The sequence below is a fragment of the Alexandromys fortis genome, unplaced genomic scaffold (genome assembly GCF_014885135.2).
Source record: "Alexandromys fortis isolate MF-2015 unplaced genomic scaffold, M_Fortis_MF-2015_v1.1 scaffold_4, whole genome shotgun sequence".
Lineage (NCBI taxonomy): Eukaryota > Metazoa > Chordata > Mammalia > Rodentia > Cricetidae > Alexandromys > Alexandromys fortis.
In genome coordinates, this window is record NW_026067944.1 from 30,608,148 (window position 1) to 30,631,268 (window position 23,121).

A 23,121-nucleotide genomic window follows, 5' to 3' on the forward strand; every position below is an offset into this window, starting at 1 on the left:
GGTATGAAGTGAAATAAAATGACACAGTGTATTTTATTATCCATGACAGAAGGTACTATTCTTCTTTATCTTCTGGGCAGCACTGTGGCTTTAATTAGGGGATGACATCTGGAGGAAGGAGTTTAACCAAGTTATCTTATGTGGTATGCCTACACTGGATCTGGCAAGGAGCTGAAAGAAGGGAAACAGGGTTACTGTACAAACTATTTGACAAAATAAGTTCATTCATAAATGGGAAATAATGGATTAATATATTAAGATGTAATTTCCAAGGTGTTGAATATCAGTGAAGATTAAACTTCTAATTATTGCTTACAGAGATATAAATATTCTCATTTAAATATTTTCTAGAGTCAAGTTGTATGAATGGGAATCAAACATCACAGAACGGTTCATTTCCTGAGTCAGAAGGTACTGTTCTTCTCTTATCTTGTGGCCAGCACTAGGGGAATGGAGAGTTCACCTTGCTTAGAAACAGTACCTAATGCTTTGGCTTCTGGAGAGACTTAGGAGGAGTGGAAGAATCTGGTGATGTGAGAGTTATGGCAGGAGGGACCCTGAACGATATATTGCATCTACACCTTTACTGTCTTAGTGTAATAAGGACTATGGGATGAGCACCCTCCCAAGTCTGTGCTAAAGAAGCTTTCGTCATCTAATTAAATGACCTTTATTTGATATGACTTGTGAGGACCAGAGGACCCAAAGAGGCAAGTGACATTGAAATGGTATAGTTGAGATGGTTAATACAATGCTTACCAGAGTCAAGGCTTAATATTCACAGTGACTTCTGCTCGTGTTAAAGTGGTTACATCACTGAGTCTTTTGTCACATGTGACTATAACAGATAATTTGTTGAGTAATCACCACTCAGCAAACTTGTATCTATCACAGACTCTAAGTCAGATACAGTTAAAGGGAGGTTTTATAGTGTGAGATGCATGTAGCCCACAGGCCTTGAATTTTTAGTTTAGAAAGTGGATAATGTATTTAATTTTAATAGATTGAATATACAGAAACATGAATTGTGAGAAAAATTGAATATTTCTGGAAAACATTTATAAGTCAAGCAAAGCTCTTGTGTAACTTCATATACGCTGCTGTAGACAGACTTAACACAGGCTTCCTTTTCTCGTTCTTTGTGTGTGTGTCCAGTTAACACTACACTGTTTGTACAGATGGGTGCAAAGGCTCTGCTGTGCTGCCCTGCTCTTCCAATGACAAAAACAATATTAATACTATGGGTAATAACCCCCAGAGGGCAGCCTCCCTGCAGAATAATCTACAGAGCAGAAACAAAGCATATCAATGAAACCAACTGTACAGACAGGAGAATCACCTGGGCCTCCACATCTGACCAGCGTCCTGACCTTCAGATCGATGCAGTGGCCCTCGATCATGATGGGCTTTATTCATGTGATATAGCAACACCTACGGGGAATTTCCTAAGGAGCCATGACCTCCACGTGCTAGGTGAGTTACATGGTCACATATCGTGCTATTTCAGTTCCCCAGATTGTAGATAGAAAGAGACGCCTTTTTAATTTGTGACCAGACTGAATCATTTTTCACTTCCATCTCCACAGTGCCTCCAGCAGTTACCCTGTTTCCAGGGGAAAACAGAGCTGCAGTTTGTGAGGCAATTGCAGGCAAACCGGCTGCGCAGATCTTTTGGACTCCAGATGGGGATCACATCACTAAGAAGGAATCACACAGCAATGGCACCGTGACTGTCAGGAGCACATACCACTGGGAGCAGAACAATGTGTCTGTGGTGTTTTGCTTTGTCTCCCATCCGACTGGCAACCAGACTCTGTCCATAGAACTGAATCAAGGTCAGTATCACCCTTTTTTTTTAAGAATAAATACTTGATATTTAACTTATTCTTTCATGAAAGACAAGTGTTCTAATTTCATTCTGTTTGTGACAAATGTGTGGCCAAAGCCACTTGGAAGAGGGGAGAGGAAAGTCAGGACAACTCAAGCAGGAACCATGGAGCTGCTTACCAGCTCCTCAGACCTGTGCTACCATCTCACCTGCCCTGGGAGTGGGGCCACCCATAGTGTTCTGGCCTCTTTGGTAGGACTAGCCTTTGTCAAATAGATACACTTCAGACAGTAGTCACAAGTTTTCAGTTATCACCTGCAGTTCTTATCAATTAACTATAAAGTCAGGATGTTTTCATAAACTGTATATCAGGATCTGTGATTTGGCAGAATGAATGGTCACAGACTTTAGGATGCACAGTGCTTCATCTACCTCCCCTCTCTGTCCATCTAGTCTTCTCTCAATCTCTCTCTGCTCCCCTCCCTGTCTCTTTGTTTCTCCCCCCCATCCTCTCACTTCTCTTCTGCTGCTCCTGTCCCTGAGGCCTGCCCCACTTCCCCTTCCACATTTTATGTTCCCTTAATAAAATTCCCCCCCACCCCAAGCTCTGTGTTATGGTGTCTTTGTCATGCCACTTTTTAAATTATAACAATAGCATCTTTAATAAATGGTGTTGGGATAAAGCAGAAACTCTTAACTGGTCAAGAAAAAAAAAACAGAATTTAAAGCTACAGAGAAACCCTTTTTGTAAATTCAGAGGTCAGAGGTCAGAGGAAGTGACTTCTGGACATGACAGGCAGGGTATCTAAACTCACAAACTTCCAGGAATGCAGTTTCCTGCACAAGATGAAACCCATCAAAATTTATCATTGAGTGGAAAGGGGCTCCCGAGTCCCTGCACTGACAAATGAGGAACTAGGGATAGTTAACAGTATCTTGAGGAGAGAGAGTCAGCTATCTTTAAGGCTGTTGTTCTTCACAGGCTCCTACCCAGGAGGATATGGGCAACATAAACTGAAGCCAGTGGGTTATAAAAACAAAGACGAAAAGTTGTTGGGGTAACAAAGCAGGGTGTAGATCTGGTAGGAGGTAGGAGAAGGAATTGTAGGTGAATATGATCAAGATACATTGTATGAAATTCTCAAACCCTTTTTGAAATAAAAAAGAACAATACCTTTCAAAAGTCTAAATTTGCATGGGATGTTCTTTAGCCAGAGGACTCAGAGGATCTAAGCTGGATTTGACCTGAAAACCTCCTCCCTGAATACTAACTTTCAAAGTCACCAAAGTGATCTGTAAGCTGCCCCAAAAGGGAAGCAGTTGGTAGTACCACCTGGCTTTGGAGATTGTAAACCTCAACAATTACCAGCACGGCTGGTCCCTAAGGTTCAGTAGTGGTAACCACATCTTGGCAGCAAATCAAAGCTGTCCAATTCAAGGCTGACTCAATAGGAGGAAGATCATGCCTAGTATTAGAAAACTTGCCAATTATTCAAGGTAAGTGAGGTCATTAAACTTGGAGGCGAATGTACTTACAGCCCTTCATTAAACCTGAGGAATGCTTATCTCAATTCAAAATACCCTTATGACCACTAATAAGTGTGGCTGTTAACTATTACCAAAGAAGCTTTTCTTTGTAATACAGAGAAACCATTATAGAAAGTCACAGATGGTCAAAATTAAGAGAACAGTAATCATAGGATGACCAGTCCCCATGGATACATATACTACAAAATTCCTATACCTAATGCTCAAGAAATATTATAGAAGGAGGGGGAAAACATTAAAAGAACCATAGGACCAGGAAATCTACTATAAGATTGTGTCTCCTCAACTTTCTGAAATAAAGCACAGATGCTAAGGTTGACAATTAATAAATGGGACCTCCTGAAACTGAAAAGCTCTGTAAGGCAAAGGACACTGTAAATAAGACAAAACACCAGCCTATAAAATGAGAAAAGATCTTCAACAACCCCACATGCTACAGAGACCTGATCTCCAAAACATATAGAGAACTCAAGAAACTAGACTAAACAAACCAAACAATTGATTTTTTTTTAAAAAATGAGGTACAGACAAACAGAAAATTCTCAACAGAAGAATCTCAAATGACCAAGAAACATCTAAGGATATGATTAATATTCTTAGTCATAGAGAAGTGCAAGTCAAACTGATACTGAAATTCCATCTTGCACCTGTCAGAATGGCTAAGATCAAAAACAGAAATAAATGTTTATGCTGGAGAGGATGTGGAGTAAGGGGGATACATCATCATAGCTGGTGGGAGTGCAAACTTAAACAGAAATTTTGATAGTTTCGCAGAAATCTAGGAATTAATCTACTTCTAGATCCAGCTGTATTACTCCTGGGCATATACCCAAAGGATGCTCAATCATGCCAGAAACACTTGCCCAGCTATGTTCGTAGCAGCATTATTTGTAATAAACAGCAACTGGAAACAACCTAGATGTCCTCAACGATATAATGGATAAAGCAAATGTGGTACATTTGCACAATGGAGTATTACTCATGTGTTAAAAACAATGAGGAATAAGAAATTTGAAGGTAAATGGATCGAAGTAGGAAAAAATTCATTCTGAGAAATGTCATCCAGACCTAGAATAAGAAACAAGGTATGTACTCACTCATAAGTGAATATTAACTGTAAAATAAAGGATAACCATGCTGCAATGCACAGACCCAGAGAGGCTAGGTAACAAGAAGGACCCAAGGTGAGACACATGGATGTCCCTGGGAAGAAGAAAAAGAAGAGATGTTGTGGATGGCCTGGTGTTGCGTGGGCATGGGAATTTGAGGGATTGGTTGGGGAGTAGGTGGAAGTTGAGAGTACTGAACAAGAAGACTGGAAAGGGTGGCTTTTGGGGAATCAGGAAGAAACCTGATTCAGGGAAAAACCCCATGAGTCGACAAGGATGATCCCTGCTAAGACTTCTAGCAGTAGTGGATACATAGCCTAAACTGATGATGTCCTATGATCAAATTGGTGACTACTCCAATTGTTATCAGAGAGCCTTCATCGAGTAACTGATGGAGACAGATATAGAGATCCAAAGCCAAACAATAGGCTGGGTGTCAGGAATGCTTTTGAAGAGAGGGAGGAAGGAGTGTAGAAGCAAGAGGGGCCAAGGACATCAAAGAAATCCCACAGAAACATGTATCCTGGCTTATAGAACCGCAAAGAGTCTGAACCAACAACCAGGGAGGCTGATTGGGACTGATCTAATATGTGACTATTGTGTAGCTGGGCTCGGAACACTGGGAGCATGACTGTCCCTATCACTTTGGCTGGTTTGCAGAAACCTATTCCTCTCACTGGATTGCCTTGCCCAACCTAAACACAAGGGGAGGTGTTTAGTCTCATGACAACTTGATATGTGACGCCTTGATGATACCCATGGGAAGCCTGCCCCTTTCTGAACAGGAACAGAGAAAGAGTGATTTGGGGTGAGGTAGAGAGGAGCTGGGGAGTAGGGAATGGGAGGAGAGGAGGGAAAGGTAACTGTGATAGGTCTGTAAAATGAAATATTCAATGAATGAATAGATAATAAAAACATTTTTTAAAAAAGATTGTGCCTCCTGGAAATGACATTAAATCTTCACCCATGAAACCTCAACAAGTCAACCATCAGTAGATATACACACATAGTAGCAGTAAATCTCATGGATCCTCACTCCTTGTGTTTGTTTGAATGTAATTGGCTCCCATAATCTCACAGGGAGCAGCACTATAATGAGGGTGGCTATGCTGGAGTGAGTATGGTCTTCTTGGAGAAAGTGTGTCACTGTGGGGGTGGACTTTGAGGTTTCCTATGCTCAGGAACCACCCAGTGAGGCATTTGACTTACTCTTGCTTGCAAGATGTAGGACTCTCAGCCCCAGCACCATATCTGCCTTCATGCTGCCATGCTCCCTGTCATGATGAAAATGGACCAGACCTCTGAAACAGTAAACAAACCACTCTAATTAAATGTTGTCTTTATAAAAGTTTTGTGTTCAGGTTGTCTCTTCAAATCAATGAAGACCCTAACTAAGACACCCTTAGACTAAGAATTACACATAACCAGGGGTGCTGGGTATGGGGAGAAGTAGTCTTCCCTCAGAAATGGTCCCCTAATTGGTTAATCCATATCAAGTGGCCAGTTCTGAAATCATGTACATTCAAGCAACATAAACTAAGCAGATTTCATTTGCATATTATGTAAAAATAGGCAACGAAAACAATTAAGATAGAAGTTAGGAATTTAAGAGGGAAAGTTGGGAGGTTGGAGGACGGAATAGGAATGGATAGAAATGATGCGATTACATTTTCCTAAAATAAAATAAAGTTACATGGGAACTTTTTCCTTATATAACTGGGAAGCTTTAACAATACTACTTTGCACCTATTCACTGTAAAATATTTGTTAATGCCTATCAATCACAAAAGCTGGACTAGCTTACTAAATTTGATCCTGAAATAGTACTATGTGAGTAGTATTTGAAGTTTAATTGGTAAGATTTTCTGATTTTGACATTCCCTAACTTTAGGAATACTGTAAGTGATTTTATAGTTGTTTGTCTTATTTCTTGATTATAACTATTATTGAACTGACTTGTCCTTTACCCTTGCCTGTAGTTACAGGTGTCACCATCACTCTGCGTTCCCTGCTGACCATTCTCTATGTGAAACTTTCCCTTCTGGTGATTATTCTGCTCATCCTAGGATTTGCTTTCTTCCAGAAGAACAATTATTTCAGGTAGGAACAGAAACTGCAATGTTAAACTCCTAGAAAAGTTTTAGCTCACAGTGGACTGGGAAAGTATATTATATGGCCGCATCATGGTTGTTCCTTCAGTTCTTCTTCAGCATTGGGTTTTCTTTAAATAAAGGAGCCCAGGCTTAGGTACCCACAGTGCTAGCAAAGTTCTGACATGCTGCAGTTCTGAGGAGGGGCTTAACCTGGCCTTCTCTTTCAGGAACCAGTGGTAGAAATGAAGTTGTAGGAACTTTATGTATTTATTTACAAGTTTCTTGACACCCGTGGGTTTCTGTTCGTTTCTGCTTTAATTGCATTTTATAATGTTTATTTTGTTTATTTCTAGAAAATGAAAATCTAGATTTCTGAAGCCCATTAGTCTGATGACACGTACAAGAAAACAGCCATTTGCCGTCTCCTCTGTTTTTGACATCCAGCTTACCTGCTCCTGATGTCTTCATGGTTCTTAGAAGTCATATGGTAGCCTCTAGTCATGCAGTATGAATATACAGACAAAGCTTGAACTCTCTGAACGTGGCTGACAAGGACAGCTGACTGAGAAGCTAAGGACAATGGCACTGGGTTTTGATTCTACTGCATGTACTGGCTGTGTGGGAACCTAGTCTGTATGGATGCTCACCTTCCTAGACCTGGATGGAGTCGGGGAGGACCTTGGATTTCCCACAGGGCTGGGAACCCTGACTGCTCTTTGTACTAGAGAGGAAATGGGAGGAGGATTGTGTGTAGGGGGAGGGAAATGGGAGGAGGTGAAAATTTGTAATAATAATAATAAGATGCAAAAAATACTCGACAGCCATTGAACTCCTGTGACTATTCAATTTTCATGTGGTTTTATTTTACCTTGTTTTATTACAAAAGGTGACTGAAATAAACAAAATAAACAATTCTGTCATGAGCATGGATTAATATGAGAAGTTTATGAAATAAACAGTAATGAGAATGAAAAAAAAAAGCTTTGGTCTTACTGCCATACATGCTGTGAGTGGCTATCTACTATCTCCTTTCCACACATAGCAGGTCAAAGAAGGAGAAGGATTAGCAAATGGTGATCAATGGGTATTCTTCACCCACATCCTCCAGGAATAGCTTCTATTGATCTCCTGTTCCTAGCACATTTTACATGATCATAATGTTACACTGTCAGATACCATAACAAGCAACACCTTCAAGTCAGCCATTAGCAGGCTTCCTTTCTTTACTTGCTTGCTACCAAGTAGCTGGAGAGTTGTATTTTAAATTAATCATTGAATACATATGATGTGGGATTCCCCTCTCTATGCTGTCAATATGCATTGTAACCATTGGTTTATAAAGAAACTGTTTTGGGCCTCTGGAAGGGCAGAATAGAGCTCGGCAGGAAAACTAAACTTATTGCTGGGATAAAAAAGGCAGAGTCAGGGAGATGCCATGTAGCTGCCAAAGAAGACAGATGCCAGAACTTTACCCAGTAAGCCACAGCCTTGTGGCAGCATACAGCATAAAATAAATGGGTTAATTTAAGATACAAGTGTTAGTTAATAAGAAGCCTAAGCTAATATGTCAAACAGTGTTTTATTTATTTTTTCTTTTGTTCCTCTGATAATTTTTATTACTTTATAAATAATAGGAATCAAAATTTCCACTTCCTCCCTTCTTTGGGAGCTGGGTGGTTGGTCCACAAAAGTGCAAAGAGCAAAAGCATAACAGTAAAAACTACTAACAACAAGGAACAGTGTTAATATCAAAATTAGTGCCTATTTTGATAGTAGAAAATCAGTATGTGTCAAGCAGTAAATAAATTCATAATTGTCACTCAAACATATCTAATGGATGAGTTCTTTTTATCTATGTTTTCATTACATCTTTTTCATGTTTAAGTCAGGACATAAAGAGTTAAGAGATCTAGTTCTGTAATTCTGCAACAGATACAAGGGCAGAGATTACAAGTAGCTTGGTTCGTTGTCTCTCTTCCCTGTTCTACTTGTAGAAGATAATTCTTTTCATGACTGAATCTTCACCTCACCTCTCTTATAAACCAAATGAATCTAATAGATATTTACAGATCATTTCACACAAACAAATAAAAACCACCCATGGCCAGACAGTTTTAGTGCAGAATTCTACTAGACTTTCAAGAAAGCATTAAGACCATACTCATCAAATCATTTCAAAAAATAGAGAGCAGAAACCTTGCCTGTTGTATGGGGGGCCCACTTGTTTGTCCCTGCCGTCCGGCTAGCTTATATCCGAAAAAAATCACACAGAAAATGTATTCTTTATAACACTGCTGGGCCCATTAGCTCTAGTTTCTTATTGTCTAATTCTTACATCTTAATTTAACTCACTTCTATTAATCTGTGTATCACCATGTGGTAGTGACTTATTGGTGAAGATTCATCATGTTTGACACTGGCAGCTCCATGACGGTTCTCTCTGCTCTCCTTTCTTCCTCCCAGAATTCTGTTCTGTCTTCTTTGTTTACCTAAGTTCTGCCCCTATCAGGCCAAGACAGTTTCTTTATTCATTAACTAATACAAGCAACACATAGAAAGAAGGATCTCTTACACCACTTGCCCAATTCATTTTATGAAATCACAGTTACCATTGAGTCCACACCACATATCCCCAACCAAGAAAAAGATTTACAGACCAATTTGCCTTATGAACATAGATGTAAAGATACTCAATAAAATACTGGCAAACCAAATCCAAGAAGACATCAAAATGAGTATCCAAATGATCAAGGAGACTTCAACCCAGGGATGGTTCAATATATGAAAATCAGTAAATGTAACCCACCATATAAACAGAGCTTTATCACTCTGTGGCATCATTAGCATTCTGTTACCTAGGTAGCTAAGGTGCTCTAGGTCACATATGCTGAAGGCCACCCTTCCTAGGTAACCTCATAGTTACAAAAGTAGGAGCAGAAGTACATTTACATATCCTGACCACCTGTCAGGATGGCACTGAGCTATTTTAATTTCAAGAGAACCATGCAGTCACCTCCTGAGTTAGGACATGCAGCTATGCCGGTCAGTCTCTAAACACTCAACTGCAGACAAGGTGGAAATGGACCTTTATTTTTTGGGCTTCCTCCCTTTTTATTAATGTTAATAAAGTGCATGCTTCTACAACAGGACAGATGATCGCATCTGCCTTATGTAAACACTTTTCCGTTTCCCAGACTTACCCATCTTCAGTATCTCTATTTTAATCATACAAGTTCCTGTCTTAAGAGACTGGAAGGAAAAAGGATCAAACCCATCAATGACTGTCAAGCTCTGTAAACAAAGGATTAAGGGAGAAAAATACTTCTGTACTCTGTGTTTCTGAGCCAATTTTTTTTTTTGTCAAGAGAGTTCATCTGAAATTAGATAATGTTTTGTGAATGATAATGCTCCTAATGGCTACAGCCTCCTAATTAAAGAAGTGAGGATCCCCAGGGTTGGAAATGCCCTTTTCAGTTGGTCTACAGAGCCACTTAACAATTTTATACTGTATCAAAATCTAAATTTCTTACCAAATATGTTAAATCCAAGTACTCGTAGGAAATGTCAAACTTTTCTTAACATCTTATAATAAAATACAGCAGTTACAAACATTACCTAGTCAATAACCTAGTTCTAGAATGGAAATTAATAATATTTAATTTGACATATCATAATTTGACATATCACAATTCTCTTATATCCATTCTGATCAGAAGACAAGAAAAGGTTTTTCTGATGGGTTGCATTACTGTTTTTAAGTAATTGTCTCAGTTTCTGAGCAGCAGCAAAACCCTCATATTTAAAGATGGGCCTCACACTCCTTGTAACGAGTCCTCTTTCTCCTGAAGGGAAAGTTTAGGTCTCAGTTCTCAGGTCCAATATTTCAATAGCAAATTGAATATCATACTGTCAAAATGAGTTCTGTGTCCCAAAGAGAAAACATATGTATTCAGTCTGCATTTCTGGTCCAGCTCCAAGGTAAACAGGACTCACTAGGTCTGGAAGTCTGCATAGCAATTCCATCAAGAGGCTGGAAATTACCAATAGTCACCACGATCTTCTTTCCCTGGTCAGCAAGTTGTTGTTAGTCAGGACCATTGGTTCAGGTACCCCTTTCCTTAGCTTGCAGCACGATGGTGTGAGGAAATCGGGATCACACATTCAGAAACCTCTTTCCACTTCTCCTATGCTGTCATCAGTAGCTGTGATGTCATCAAGGCTGGTAGGCCTCTGCTGTAAAAGTTATCTCATCCAGCTTCATTTTCTTCCTGTAAAAAAAAAAAAAGCACAAACATATCCTCAACCCCAAATTAATACAGGGGCGGGTCTTTTCCATAATTTAATGCAAGAGTTTTTCACCTTGCGTTAGCAAAGTTTGCCTTGGTACCATCATGCCATCAGAGAAACGTAAATCAAAACAACTCTGAGATTTCATCTTACGCATGTAAGAATGGCCAAGATCAAAAACACTGATGACAACTTATGCTGGAGAAGAAGTGGGGTAAAGGGAACACTCCTCCATTGCGGGTAGGAGTGCAAACTGGCACAGCTACCCTGGATACCAGTATGGCAATTTCTCAGAAAATTAGGCAACAAACTACCTCAAGACCTAGCAATACCACTTTTAGGTAAATACATAAAGCGTTTTGAATCCTATCACAAGGACATGTATTCAACTTTGTTCAGAGAAGCATTATTTGTCATAGCTAGAACATAGCCTGGAAATAATCTAAATGCCCCTCTTTTTATATAGGTGATTAAAAGGCTGAGAAAAAAATCAGAGAAACATCATCCTTCACAATCACCACAAATACCATAAAATATCTCAGAGTAACCCTAAACAAACTAAAGGAAGACCTATATGACAAGAAATTTAAATCTTTGAAGAAAGAAACTGAAGAAGCCGCCAGAATATGGAAAGATCTCCCATGCTCTTGAGTAGGTGGAATTTAACATAGTAAAAATGGCAGTCTTACCTAAAGCAATCTACAGATTCAGTGCAATGCCCATCAAAATTTCAGGAAAAATTCTTCACAGACCTCAAAATAACACTACTCAACTTAATATGGTAAAAAAAACAAAAACAAAAACAAAAACAAAAAAACACAGACACTTGGCTGGCCTGAATCTGCAGTCCCCTGTGGCTCCTTTCTTTTTCAACTTGGCTGTCAGGTCAGGCTAGACCCCTAGGCAAAGCTGGGTTGCCTGGCAGGGTCCAAGCCATGCTCCCTCTGCTGCTTTTCTGTTCTGCCTGGGTCCTAGGGACAAGGAGGTGCCCGTCCCTCATTGCCTGCTGTACCTGCTTTTGACTTTAACAGTCCCATCAGAGGCCAGTGTTAGAGGTGGCTGATGAATTTACAGGTTCTCATGTGTCTGCCGTTGCAGTGGCTCTGAGACTGCTGCGTGAGACCACAAGCTTAGGCAGGTATATCCTTGCCTGTTCTTACTATCTTTGCTTTTTTGTTTTTAAATCTTGTAAACTTAAAATTAGGAGAATTCCTGAATCCTCTCCTTTGTTAAAAACTATAGAATTATCCATATAGACTCCTTGCCTGATGGGTCAAATAGCCTCTGTGCATTTCTGTTGACCTGCTCTGGGCTCTGACTGTGGAGGTATAACCCTTTAAACTTCTTTGTCTCCTTCCTTTCCTGGCTCCAACACACAGCACAGGTCACTGGCTACAGCCCATGTCATGGAATGCCACAATCTCAGCGGTAACCTAGTCCATTGCTAGGCCAAATGCCACATTTCCTTCACTCTTCCCATCTGGTCAGTAGCAACAGAGGCTGTGACTAGGTGACCATAGCACCACCGCTTGTGGGGCCTCACTTTGACCTCCCCAAGATCCTGAGCAGCCCGAAGGTGGCTGCTCACATGCCACTGTTTTAGATGTCCACTTGCGTGTTCCCAACTGCCCAGACTCCTGAAAAAAAAAACACATAGAAACCATATTATTTGGAATACAGTTTGGCCAATAGTTTAAGTGTATTTCTGGCTAACTTTTACATCCTAAACTAACCCATCTCCATTAATCTGTGTATCGCCACGTGACTGTGGCTTAACAGGTAAAGTTCCAGTATCTCATTCCAGTGGGGCTACATATCGGTTCACTGACTCCTGTGGATTTCTTCCAGGCTAATGTGTTTTTTTTTTTATGAAACAAGACCCCACCAAAGGTCGCCATGAATCCTAAACATAGTTCACCTAACAAATAACAGGAAGCAGTTGGAAGAATCAATGCCCAAATTTCCAAAATGAAAGTGATTGTTTATAAAAGCTTGTTTTCATTTAAAGGGGTTGATTGTAAGTGATTAATGGTCACAGTCAATCTCTTTCTAAAAAAATGGGGGGCATGATATAGAAATGAATACATTGGTATGGACTTGGGTTTATTGATACATATTTAAGGTAAGTTTTACTATATGCATATTTCTACTCTTGTTTAAGGTATTATTTTTATACAGCTTATTTTAAAATGTAATGTATAATTAATTTTATGAATTAATGGATGGTCATTTATAATAGTCCAACCTGTAGTCACGTTAGTTAGCTTTTCCAAATATACACAGATATATTTCAGTTAGATTGATAATCTTCAACACTTCAAAGACCTACAGAATATGACATTTAAAAAGTTTTTAAAACAGACTTTTCTTGATAGTGAGACATCTCTGCTTCTAGCAGTAACAATTACTTGAGATAGGTTGATGACATTGAAGAAACTCATTATGGAATTTGACTTGAATGTAACAAGGCCAGTCATTTGGGAAAGAGACTGTTCTTTCTTGGACTGCTTGATGGTATGCTATATAAACTGGACAAGCAGGATCCACAGAAAAAAATATTGCTAAACATGTCACACAAAGGTGAGACAGTACTTCAGGGTTCCTACTTTGTAAAAGAGTCTGCCAGACATTCTGAAGGACACAGAAGATAGTGACTGACAAACTGTGAATATAGGCAAAACAGATTTTCAAATTTCCTGCTTTATGGAAAATTCTGCCAGGTACTATGGGCCTATAGATTGAAGATGAATACTCCAATGTTACAGAAGAACTTTGGATGATTGTCCAGGCAGCGTGAGGCCTCTGTCAGTTCTATTGTTTTAGAAGTTGTTTACAAGGCACTTCTTGTTTCCTTAGGTAATATTATATCCTTATGGTGTCTTTGATGAAGTTGAAGACAGATAGTTACAGTTTTGCTTATTTAAGATAAAAGACAAATTAGATATGAAACTTTTTTTTGTCCTTCGAGAGGATTTTTCTGTGCTTTGGAGCCTCTTCTGGAGCTAGGTCTTGTAGACCAGGCTGGCCTCAAACTCACAGAGATCTGCTTCCTCTACCTTCGAAGTGCTGGCATTAAAGGCATGTGACAACACCTCCTAGCTTAGATATAAAACTTTTGACTCATAAAGATAACTAGATAATAGAATATTTCTTTAATTTTGTCAGATAGAGCTGTCTTGTTATATGTAAATTTACTATGTTGAATTTGAAACCTTCCTTTTTATTTAGACAGAAAAGGGAAGATGATGTGGGATTTCCCTGTGTGTTCTGTGAGTATGTTTTATTATCATTGATTAATAGAGAAGCTGCTTTGGCCTATGGCAGGGCAGAATATAGCTAGGTAGGAAAACTAAACTGAATGCACTGAGAAAGAAGGTGGAGCCAAGGAGAAGCCATGTAGCTGCTCAAGAAGCAAGAGGTAAGAAACCATGAATCTCATGGTAAAATATAGAATAATTTAAATGGGTTAATTTAAGATGTAAGAGTTAGCTAATAAGAAACCTGAGCTAATAATACAAACAGTGATGTAATTAATATAGTTTCTGTGTAATTGTTTGAGTCTGGGGAGCTGGGAAACCAAATACAGTTTTTCTTACATTCATGGTATGCTGGGACACAGGTAGAGCAGAAATTATGAGTGTGGTCAACCAATGACTGGCCCATCCTAGGACCCATACTATGAGAGGAGGCCAACCCCTGACACAGCATGGAGGGCCAGAACCCAGAGGCTGGACATTCAGAAACCTAGAATAGTACCAAACATGACTGGCAAAACAGAAAAAAGTCAGTCAAATGATACCTAAAGATATTCTGCTATACCTAAAGATTATTCTCTATCCAAATTGTCATCAGAGAGGTTTTACCCAGTAACTGATGGAAACAAATGCAGACTTGTAGCCAAACATTAGGCCGACCTTGGGGTATCTTGTGGAAGATGGGGAGATAGGATTATGAACTTGTGCCCACAAGGGCTCACAAAGACTGAATCTCCAACCAGAGAACTTGAATGGGACTGACTGACCTGGGCTCTATTCACATATATTACAGTTGTATAACTTGGTCTTCAGTGAGACTCCTAACAGAGGGAGAGGAGCTGACTCTGACTCGGTTACCTACTTTAGGACCCTTTCCTCTTACTGGGTCACCTAATTCAGCCTTAGTAGGGAAGGAGGTGCCTAGTCTCAATGCAACTTGATATGCATGACTGGCTGATATACATGGGGGGGGGGAGCTGTACTTTTCTGAAGTGAATGGAAGAGTAAAAGAGGGGAAGGGGGAAGATGAAAGGTTGGGGAAAGGATCTGAGAGGAGAGGAGGGCAAAAAAAATTAATTCCCAGTTTGGGCTGGGAAAAATTAATTAATATAAAAATAATATCCTGGAAATATTAAGGATACCAGGGTCATACTTTAACACAGCAAAGGCAGTTTGCTGCAAGTCATAGCAAATAGTCATAGCGAATCATCTTAAATAGAAACAAATTCAAAGTAATTCCACTAAAATCAATAAGTCAAGGTTCTCCACTCTCTCTATAGCTATTCAATATAGTCTTCAATTTTTAGCTAGAGCAGTAAGACAACAAAAGGAGATCAAGGGCATGCAAATTAGAAAGGAAAAATTCAGATTTTTGTTTTTTGCACATGATATGATAGTATACATAAGTAATCCAAAAATTCGACCAGAGAGTTCCTACAGCTGATAAACACCTTCAGTAACATGGATGGATACCAATTAACTAAAACAAATAAACAAACAAAAACAATCAATAGACTTTCTATACAAAAGTGACAAATGTACTGAGAAAGAAAACATGGAAATAGCACCATTTACAATAGCCTACAATAATACAAAATATCTTGGAGATAACTAAGCAAGCAAGGGAAAACCTCATATGATACAAATTCAATTTTTTGAAAAAAGAAATGGCAAGATGTCAGAAGATGGAAATGTATCCCATGATCTTAGACAAGTAGGTTTTTTTTTAACAAAGTAAAAAATAGTGCATCCTATTAAAATAAATCTACAGATTCAATGGAATTCCAATCAAAATTCTAACATAATTATTGACAGATCTTGATATGTCAATTCTCAGCTTCATAATGAAAAACCAAAAAATCCGGGATAGCCAGAACAATCTTGAACAAGATAAGAACTGCAGGAGCTGTCACCATTCCTGATTTCAAGTTGTAGTACAAAGCTATAGTAATGAAGACCACATGGCGTTAGCATAAAAAAACATGTTGATCAATGGAACTGAATTGAAAACCCAGACAAAATGCACATTCCTATGGACACCTGAGTTTTGATAAGGAAGCCAGAAATACTCACTGGAAAGAAGATAGCATTTGTCAACAGTGTTTGTCAAACTACCTGTTAGCATGCAGAATGCAAGCGGATTTATATCTACCACCCTGCACAAAACTCAACTCCAAATGAATCAAAAATCTTAACATAAAACCAGATACACTGAACCTGATAGATGTGAAAGTGGGGAACAGCTTTGAATACATTGACAAAGGAGATGTTCTGTACAGAACACCAGTAGTACAGATATTAATATCAACAATTATTAAATGGGACCTCATGAAACTGAAAAGTTTCTGTAATGCAAAGAACAACATCATTTGGACAAATCAGCTGCCCACAGAATGAAAAAAGAGTTTTGTGAACTCCACATGTGATAGAGAATTCATGTGCAGATCTACACAGAAAATTCTCAATAGAGGATACTCAAAGGGACCAGAGACACTTAAAGAAATGTTGAACACCCTTAGCCATCAGCAAATTGCAAATCTACTCTGCAATTCCATCTTGCACCTGTCTGATGGCTAAGATCAATAATACATGTGAAAGCTCATGCTCGTCAGAACATGGAATGAGGGCAACATTTCCCATTGCAGCTGGGAGTGCAAACTTGAACAACGATTGTGAAAATCAGTATGCTGGTTCCTCAAAAATATGGAAATCAATCTATGCCAAGATTCTTGGGTTTATGTTCAAAAGATACTTCATACTATAACAAGGACATTTACTCTATCACGTTAATGCTACTGTATTCAAAATAGCTAGAAAATTGAAACAAGCAAGGTGGACCCTCTACTGAAAAATAAAGAAAATGTGATGTATTTACACAATGGAGTATTATAAGTCAGCTGTCTTTAAAAATAGTTGTCATGAACTTGAAGGCAAGTGGATGGAACTAGAAAAATATCATACTGATTTAAATATTTAGACATTCTTATTTAAATATTTTCTAGAGTTGAGTTGTATGAATGGGAATCAAACATCACAGAATGGTTCATTACCTGGGACAGAAGGTGTTACTCTTCATCTTGTGGCCAGCACTGAGGGAATAGAGAGTTCACCTTGCTTAGAAACAGCACCTAATGCTTTAGCTTCTGGAGAGACATAGGATGAGTGGAAGAATCTGGTGATGTAAGAGTTATGGCAGGAGGGACCTGAACAATGGTCTCTGCTGTCTTAGAGTAAGAAAGGCTATGGAATTAGCACCCTCCCAAGTCTGTGCTGTAGAACTCTTCACCATCTAATTAGATGACCTTTATTTGATGTGACTTGTGAGGGCCTACGGACCCCAAAGAGGCAAGTGACAATGAAATGCTATAGTTGAGATGGTTAATACAATGCTTATCAGAGTCAAGGCTCATTCACAGCGACTTCTGCTCCTGTTAAAGTGGTGACATCACTGACTCTTTCGTCACAGGTGACTGCAATAGATAATTTTGTTGAGTAATCACCATTCAGAAAACTTGTATCCATCACAGAGTCTAAGTCAGTATACAGGGAGTGGGAGGTTTTATGGTGGAAGATGCATATAGCCCACAGACCTTGAATTTTTACATTAAAAAATGAATAATGTATTTAACTTTAATAGATTGAACATACAGAAACAAGAAATGTGAGAAAAATTGAATATTTCTGGAAATTGTGTATAAGCCAAGCAATGCTCTTGTGTAACTTCATATTCGCTGCAGTGGACAGACTTAACACAGGTTTCCTTTTCCTGTTCTTTGTGTGTGTCCAGTTAGCACTACACTGTTGGTACAGATGGGTGCAAAGGCTCTGCTGTGCTGCCATGCTCTTCCAATGACAAGAGCAGGATTAATAACGTGGCTCATAGCCCTCAGAGGTCAGCCTCCCTATAGAATATTTTCCAAAGTAGAAACAAAAGAGACCAATGAAACCAACTGTACAAACAGAAAAATCACCTGGGCCTTCAAACCTGACCAGTATCCTGATTTTCTGATCGATGCAGTGGCCCTCAATCCTGATGGGCTTTATTCATTTGATATAACAACACTTAAGGGTAATTTCCAAGAGAAACATGACCTCCAAGGTAAGTGACATGGTCACATATTGTGCTATTACATGCCACTACATGTTTAGATAGAAATAGATGCCTTTGTAATTTGTGACAAGACTAAACCTTTTTTTCCCTTTAATCTCTACGGAGACCCCAGAAGTTACCCTGCTTCCAGGGAAGAATAGAACAACAGTTTACAGTTTATGAGGCAATTGCAGGCAAGCCAGCTGCACAGATTTTTTGGACTCCAGATGGGAATCATGTCACTAAGAAGGAATCACACAGTAAGTCACCTTTGCTGTCAGGAGCACATGCCACTGGGAATAGAACAATGTTTCTGTTGTGTTCTACTTTGTCTCTCATTCCATTGGCAAGCAGACACTGTCCATAGAACTGAACAGAAGTGGGGAGTAAATCTTTAATTTTCATGCCTTTGTTTGTATGTTTGTTTCCTTTTCTTTATTTATTATGTTTGTGCATGTGCCATATAAGTATGTAGAGGCCAGAGGACAACTTGTTCTTCTTCTACCATATGGAATAGAATTCTGATCCTCAGACTTGAAAGCAAACATTTTTACCAGCTAAACAATACCTCTTTTCCCTTCTTCTTCTTCTTCTCCTTCTCCTTCTCCTTCTCCTTCTCCTTCTCCTTCTCCTTCTCCTTCTCCTTCTCCTTCTCCTTCTCCTTCTCCTTCTCCTTCTCCTTCTTCTTCTTCTTCTTCTTCTTCTTCTTCTTCTTCTTCTTCTTCTTTTTTAAAAAACTGAGTTACTCACTATTACATGTGTATTCTTGTAATGCTTGCTGGAACTTTCCAGTGTGGCACTCACCTTCTTGTATTAGAGAATTACTTTTCTGGAAGAGTGATACTCTAACTCAGGTTCAGGATGGAAGGGCAGATTTCTTCCCCACAGATTCATGGAAGAATCTTTTGTTTTTCCTCCAACTTTCTATATTCCATACCATCCATTACAACACTTTGAAAATGCTGATGTTGATATTTACAGAGACTTAGTACATGCCAGAATCTTGTGTGTTCTACATGCATTAATTCACTTTGCTATCATATTTCAAGAAGATAACGAGTTTCAGTTTACAGAAAGAAAACTAAGGCATTCAGGGTGGCGATAGTGTCATTTCTTATTGCTCCTAAGATGCATGTATTCCCTGCTTTTTAGTATCTTCAGTGTAGAATGAGTATCAGTTATCTCATATCCCAGTGGAAATATGCACTAAAAGTATATAGTCAGATGCAGAAGATGAGACAAAAAGAAATTAAGCACCAGGGAAAGGTGTGATGTGCTATCACTGCTGTATTCCAGGCATCACATGGCCATTGTACTCTCAAACTCACAACAACTATGATTACATGTGAGATCTACACAAGACTGGGAACATCAGCAGAATGTAATGGAAGGGTTAGGGCATCATAAGGTCCCACTTCTCTGTAAGAATGTGTATGCAGCTAAGGACTACTAAGGGAAGGAGCAATATTTTCATTTTCAAAAGTTTATTTATTTTTGGTACATACACATATGGTATGTTAGTATGTGTATATGTATGTAGTGTATGTATACATATGCAGATATGCTTCTACACATGTGGAGGCTACAGGTTGTCTACAGATATTTTTTAATTGCTCTTCACCCTTTTTATTTGAGGTAGGGTCTTTCAATGAAACAAGAGTTTGATGTTTCAACAAGATTAGCTGATTAGCAACCCTGGAGATTTGCCTGTCTCTGCCCTCCCCACCCCTGCTCCAGTGAGCATCAGAGTTGATCACAGCAATGACAAACAATGTGACATCTCAACAGGAGTAATATTGTGACCTCACTTTCTTCCTATCTGCTGGTGTATATTTACTGTCAATTTTCTGCTAGTGCTGCTAATGGGTCCCCTTCTGGGTCACAGAGAAGGACAGAAAATGCTGAGGAATAGATCTAGATAGAGAAACAAGGTATTCCAGAAGAGGATATACCTTGAGAAAAATATCATGCCATGCATAATTGGCAAGGTTTTTCAATTACTTCGTTATATAGGTAACATATTAATAATCAACAGTATCGCTCAAGTCAGAGAGAGTAGTTGTGGCAGAGATTGAAGCGAGATGTCTTACTCTATACTCCAAGCCGCTCAACTCAGGCTTAATAGTCCGCTGTCACTATTCATAAGCTCCCCACTTTGTAAAACCCTAAGCTAGAAGTATTTTTCTGTTCTTGTGCCTGTCATCCCTGGAGGTCTCACCTATCTCAGAAAAGGAGAGCCGTGCAAGTATATGTGAACAGTGTGAAGTGTACGGCAAGCCAACCGTGTAGCTCTAGCCCACAGGAGGAAATTGCATCACTGAGCAGAGTCGCAAAATGTGACTTACAAAGAACACAGGTAAACGGCAGACCTGCTCTCTTGGTGATTTGTTTGGAACAAGAGTCTGATCACTGGTAAGTAGGCTGGCATTTATGGTTCCAGTTATTGAACTTTTTCACTCACTGAATTATCTCTTTTAGAATCCAAATCGACTTAGATTGGATTTTCTCAATCTTCTCTCCATCTACTTCACTCCCTCTTTCATGTTTCTCTTCTCCAGATGTTGCAATGGGATTGGTCTCAGGTCAACCCTCTTCTGTCTTATTAGTTAAAATAGATCCACTGAAGAACTGGACTGCAATGTATAGTGCAGTGAATGTCATTGGTTTACTGATACATTTTGATAGGAATTAAATTTACTCCTTTAAAGAATGGCAACCCCATCTTCTTTTGGTTTTGCATTTATTTTGAAATACTTGTAGGCACAGACATTTATTCCCATTTAACGCTAAACTTATGGATTTCTTCTTGGTTGTCTCCGGTCTGTTGTCAATTCATCATTGAGATTTAGCTTAAATGATTACATTTCTAAAAAGTTAGTTCCTTTATTTTTTTCTTCTTTTCCTCTTAAATCATAGTAACTATGTGTTATTTGGGGGCAGCCTTTCCCTTCCTCTGTTATTTTTAATGACTGTTTTGATATATCTCCTGTGGACTGCTGTAGTAGAACTTTAGACTTGCAGACAGATATAGGGTGAATGGGAGTTTGTGTGAGTGCAGGATCCAGAGAGAACTTCGGAACGTCTGTTAGGTATTCAAAGATTTAATTCTGATTATGGTAGGAAGAGGGCACTTTAAATGAAGATGCCTACATATAAAAGGAGGTAGAATTATGAGATTTCTTGTGGGCTGCAGAAGAAGTATAGTGGGGGTTGACTTGAGTAGAGCAGACAGACTGAGGAGTGTTAGGAGGGAGTACTCCCTCAGATGACTTCATGGAGGCATCATTTTTGATATAAATACATTGCTACTTTTAGCCTTAACTAAATTTTATACCTATTGTACTTTAGCTTATGAAGCTGAAATATTTACTGGGTTCTTCTTTGGGGATTTGAAACTTTCTCATTGATTTTCTTTCTTGTTTCTTATGGATTTTTCAAAATACTTTCATTTTCATTTTGACTGGATTTAGCATCACCCAGGAGACTAAGGTATCTCTGAGAGGGTTTCCAGAAGATTAACAGATAAGAATGCCCCATCCTGGCTGATTACAGGTGGCACCAGAACATTGACTGAATGAAATAATCAGAAAAAAAAGCAAGTAGTGTGCTGACATTTCCCCTTCCTCCAATGTCTGACTTGTGGTGGCCTGAGTTGCTCTACTCGGCCACTCCCTTTCTGCCCTGATGTGTTAGATCCTCTGAAATAATGAAGCATAAATATATCTTCCCCATAATGGTTACTATGTGTCGCAGTGACAGAATATGGACAGACAATTGAAGAGAAGAAAGGTCCATTTTTGCCTCATTGTTTCAGAGAATTTCAGTCCATCTTGGCAGAGAAAGCATGCTGTCCTTCGCAGTAGTGGGACTGTGTTGTGCAGAATTTTCATATCATGGCAGAGTGGAGGAGAGAAGGGATCAGAACATGGGTCATTTTACACCCTTCAAAGCACTACCCCTGCTGAAATGATTCTACCAAGTAGGCTTTTCCTCCTGAAAGTCATTAGACCATCAAATAGTACATCAGCTGGGGAATGAATCAAAGAAAACCTAAGCTTGTTGAGGACATTTTAGATTTATGCTTTAGAACTCTCTTAAATTGTCATGTACTACCTTGTTACAGCAAATACAAGACTCTGTTGTATAATTATGATAATCACTCATATTTACTGTAGAGATGTTTACTAGTGGTTCTTTAGGCATTTAATTTTCTTATTTTTTTGTGAAAATGAGGCATACTTTTTATATGAACTTCAAGCAATACATAAAAACATAACTGCTTTAATAGTTTTTGGTCACATAAACTGTTAGTGTTAGATGAAAGATTTTCTGTGAATATACAGGTAGGTTTATATCTTACGTGGAAGAAAAAAGAATTAAAAAAATGCTTTTTCTCCGTACCCAGTAAAATAGCTCAGTGATTAAGAGCACTATCTGATTTTCCAGAGGACCTGAGTTCTATTTCCAGAACCCACATGACAGCTCACAACTGTCTGTAACTCCCATTCCAGGGGGATCCAACACCATCTTCTGCCCTGCATGGGCATTGCACATGAGTGTGGTGCAAAAACATGCATGCAGGCAAAATACCCACACAGATAAAATACAAAGTATTTTCATCTAAAAGCTTGTTTTTAAATAAAAATTATCACATTTATTGTTCCTCTGTTTTAAATTAGAGCAAGAAACTGAAGCCATTTCTGAATTTGAGATTAAAAACATCATAAGCCCATGCAACCTTGAGTCAAGACCAGTCTGAGTTAGAGACTTTGAATGATAAAGCATCAGGATAGGTGCATCAGCTACAACAAAATACCACACTAGTGGGGTTATGGGACTCCTGGTTATTGCCTCTGTGAAGGCAAGAATTCAATGAAGAGACACAGATAGTTATGCAGAAGTTAATTTAGCA

The 23,121-nt window shown here is 38.9% G+C and overlaps 1 protein-coding gene and 1 pseudogene across 2 annotated transcripts in view; both read left to right on the forward strand.

Annotated features, from left to right (window-relative positions):
* Positions 1–7,487, forward strand: part of Cd200r1 (CD200 receptor 1) — a 75,313-nt gene extending 67,826 nt beyond the window's left edge. Inside the window, exons 2-6 of one of the 2 annotated variants that reach the window (XM_050149003.1) lie at positions 352–411; positions 1,156–1,473; positions 1,587–1,835; positions 6,465–6,585; positions 6,932–7,487. In XM_050149003.1, the coding sequence (XP_050004960.1) occupies positions 352–411; positions 1,156–1,473; positions 1,587–1,835; positions 6,465–6,585; positions 6,932–6,938 (755 nt within the window). In that variant the 3' untranslated portion in view covers positions 6,939–7,487. The remainder of the gene's footprint in view (positions 1–351; positions 412–1,155; positions 1,474–1,586; positions 1,836–6,464; positions 6,586–6,931) is intronic. The other variant, XM_050149004.1, reaches the window with a different exon arrangement.
* A 2,127-nt stretch (positions 7,488–9,614) lies between these two features.
* On the forward strand, positions 9,615–18,599 carry LOC126505857 (cell surface glycoprotein CD200 receptor 2-like; annotated as a pseudogene).
* The last annotated feature ends 4,522 nt before the right edge of the window (positions 18,600–23,121 follow it).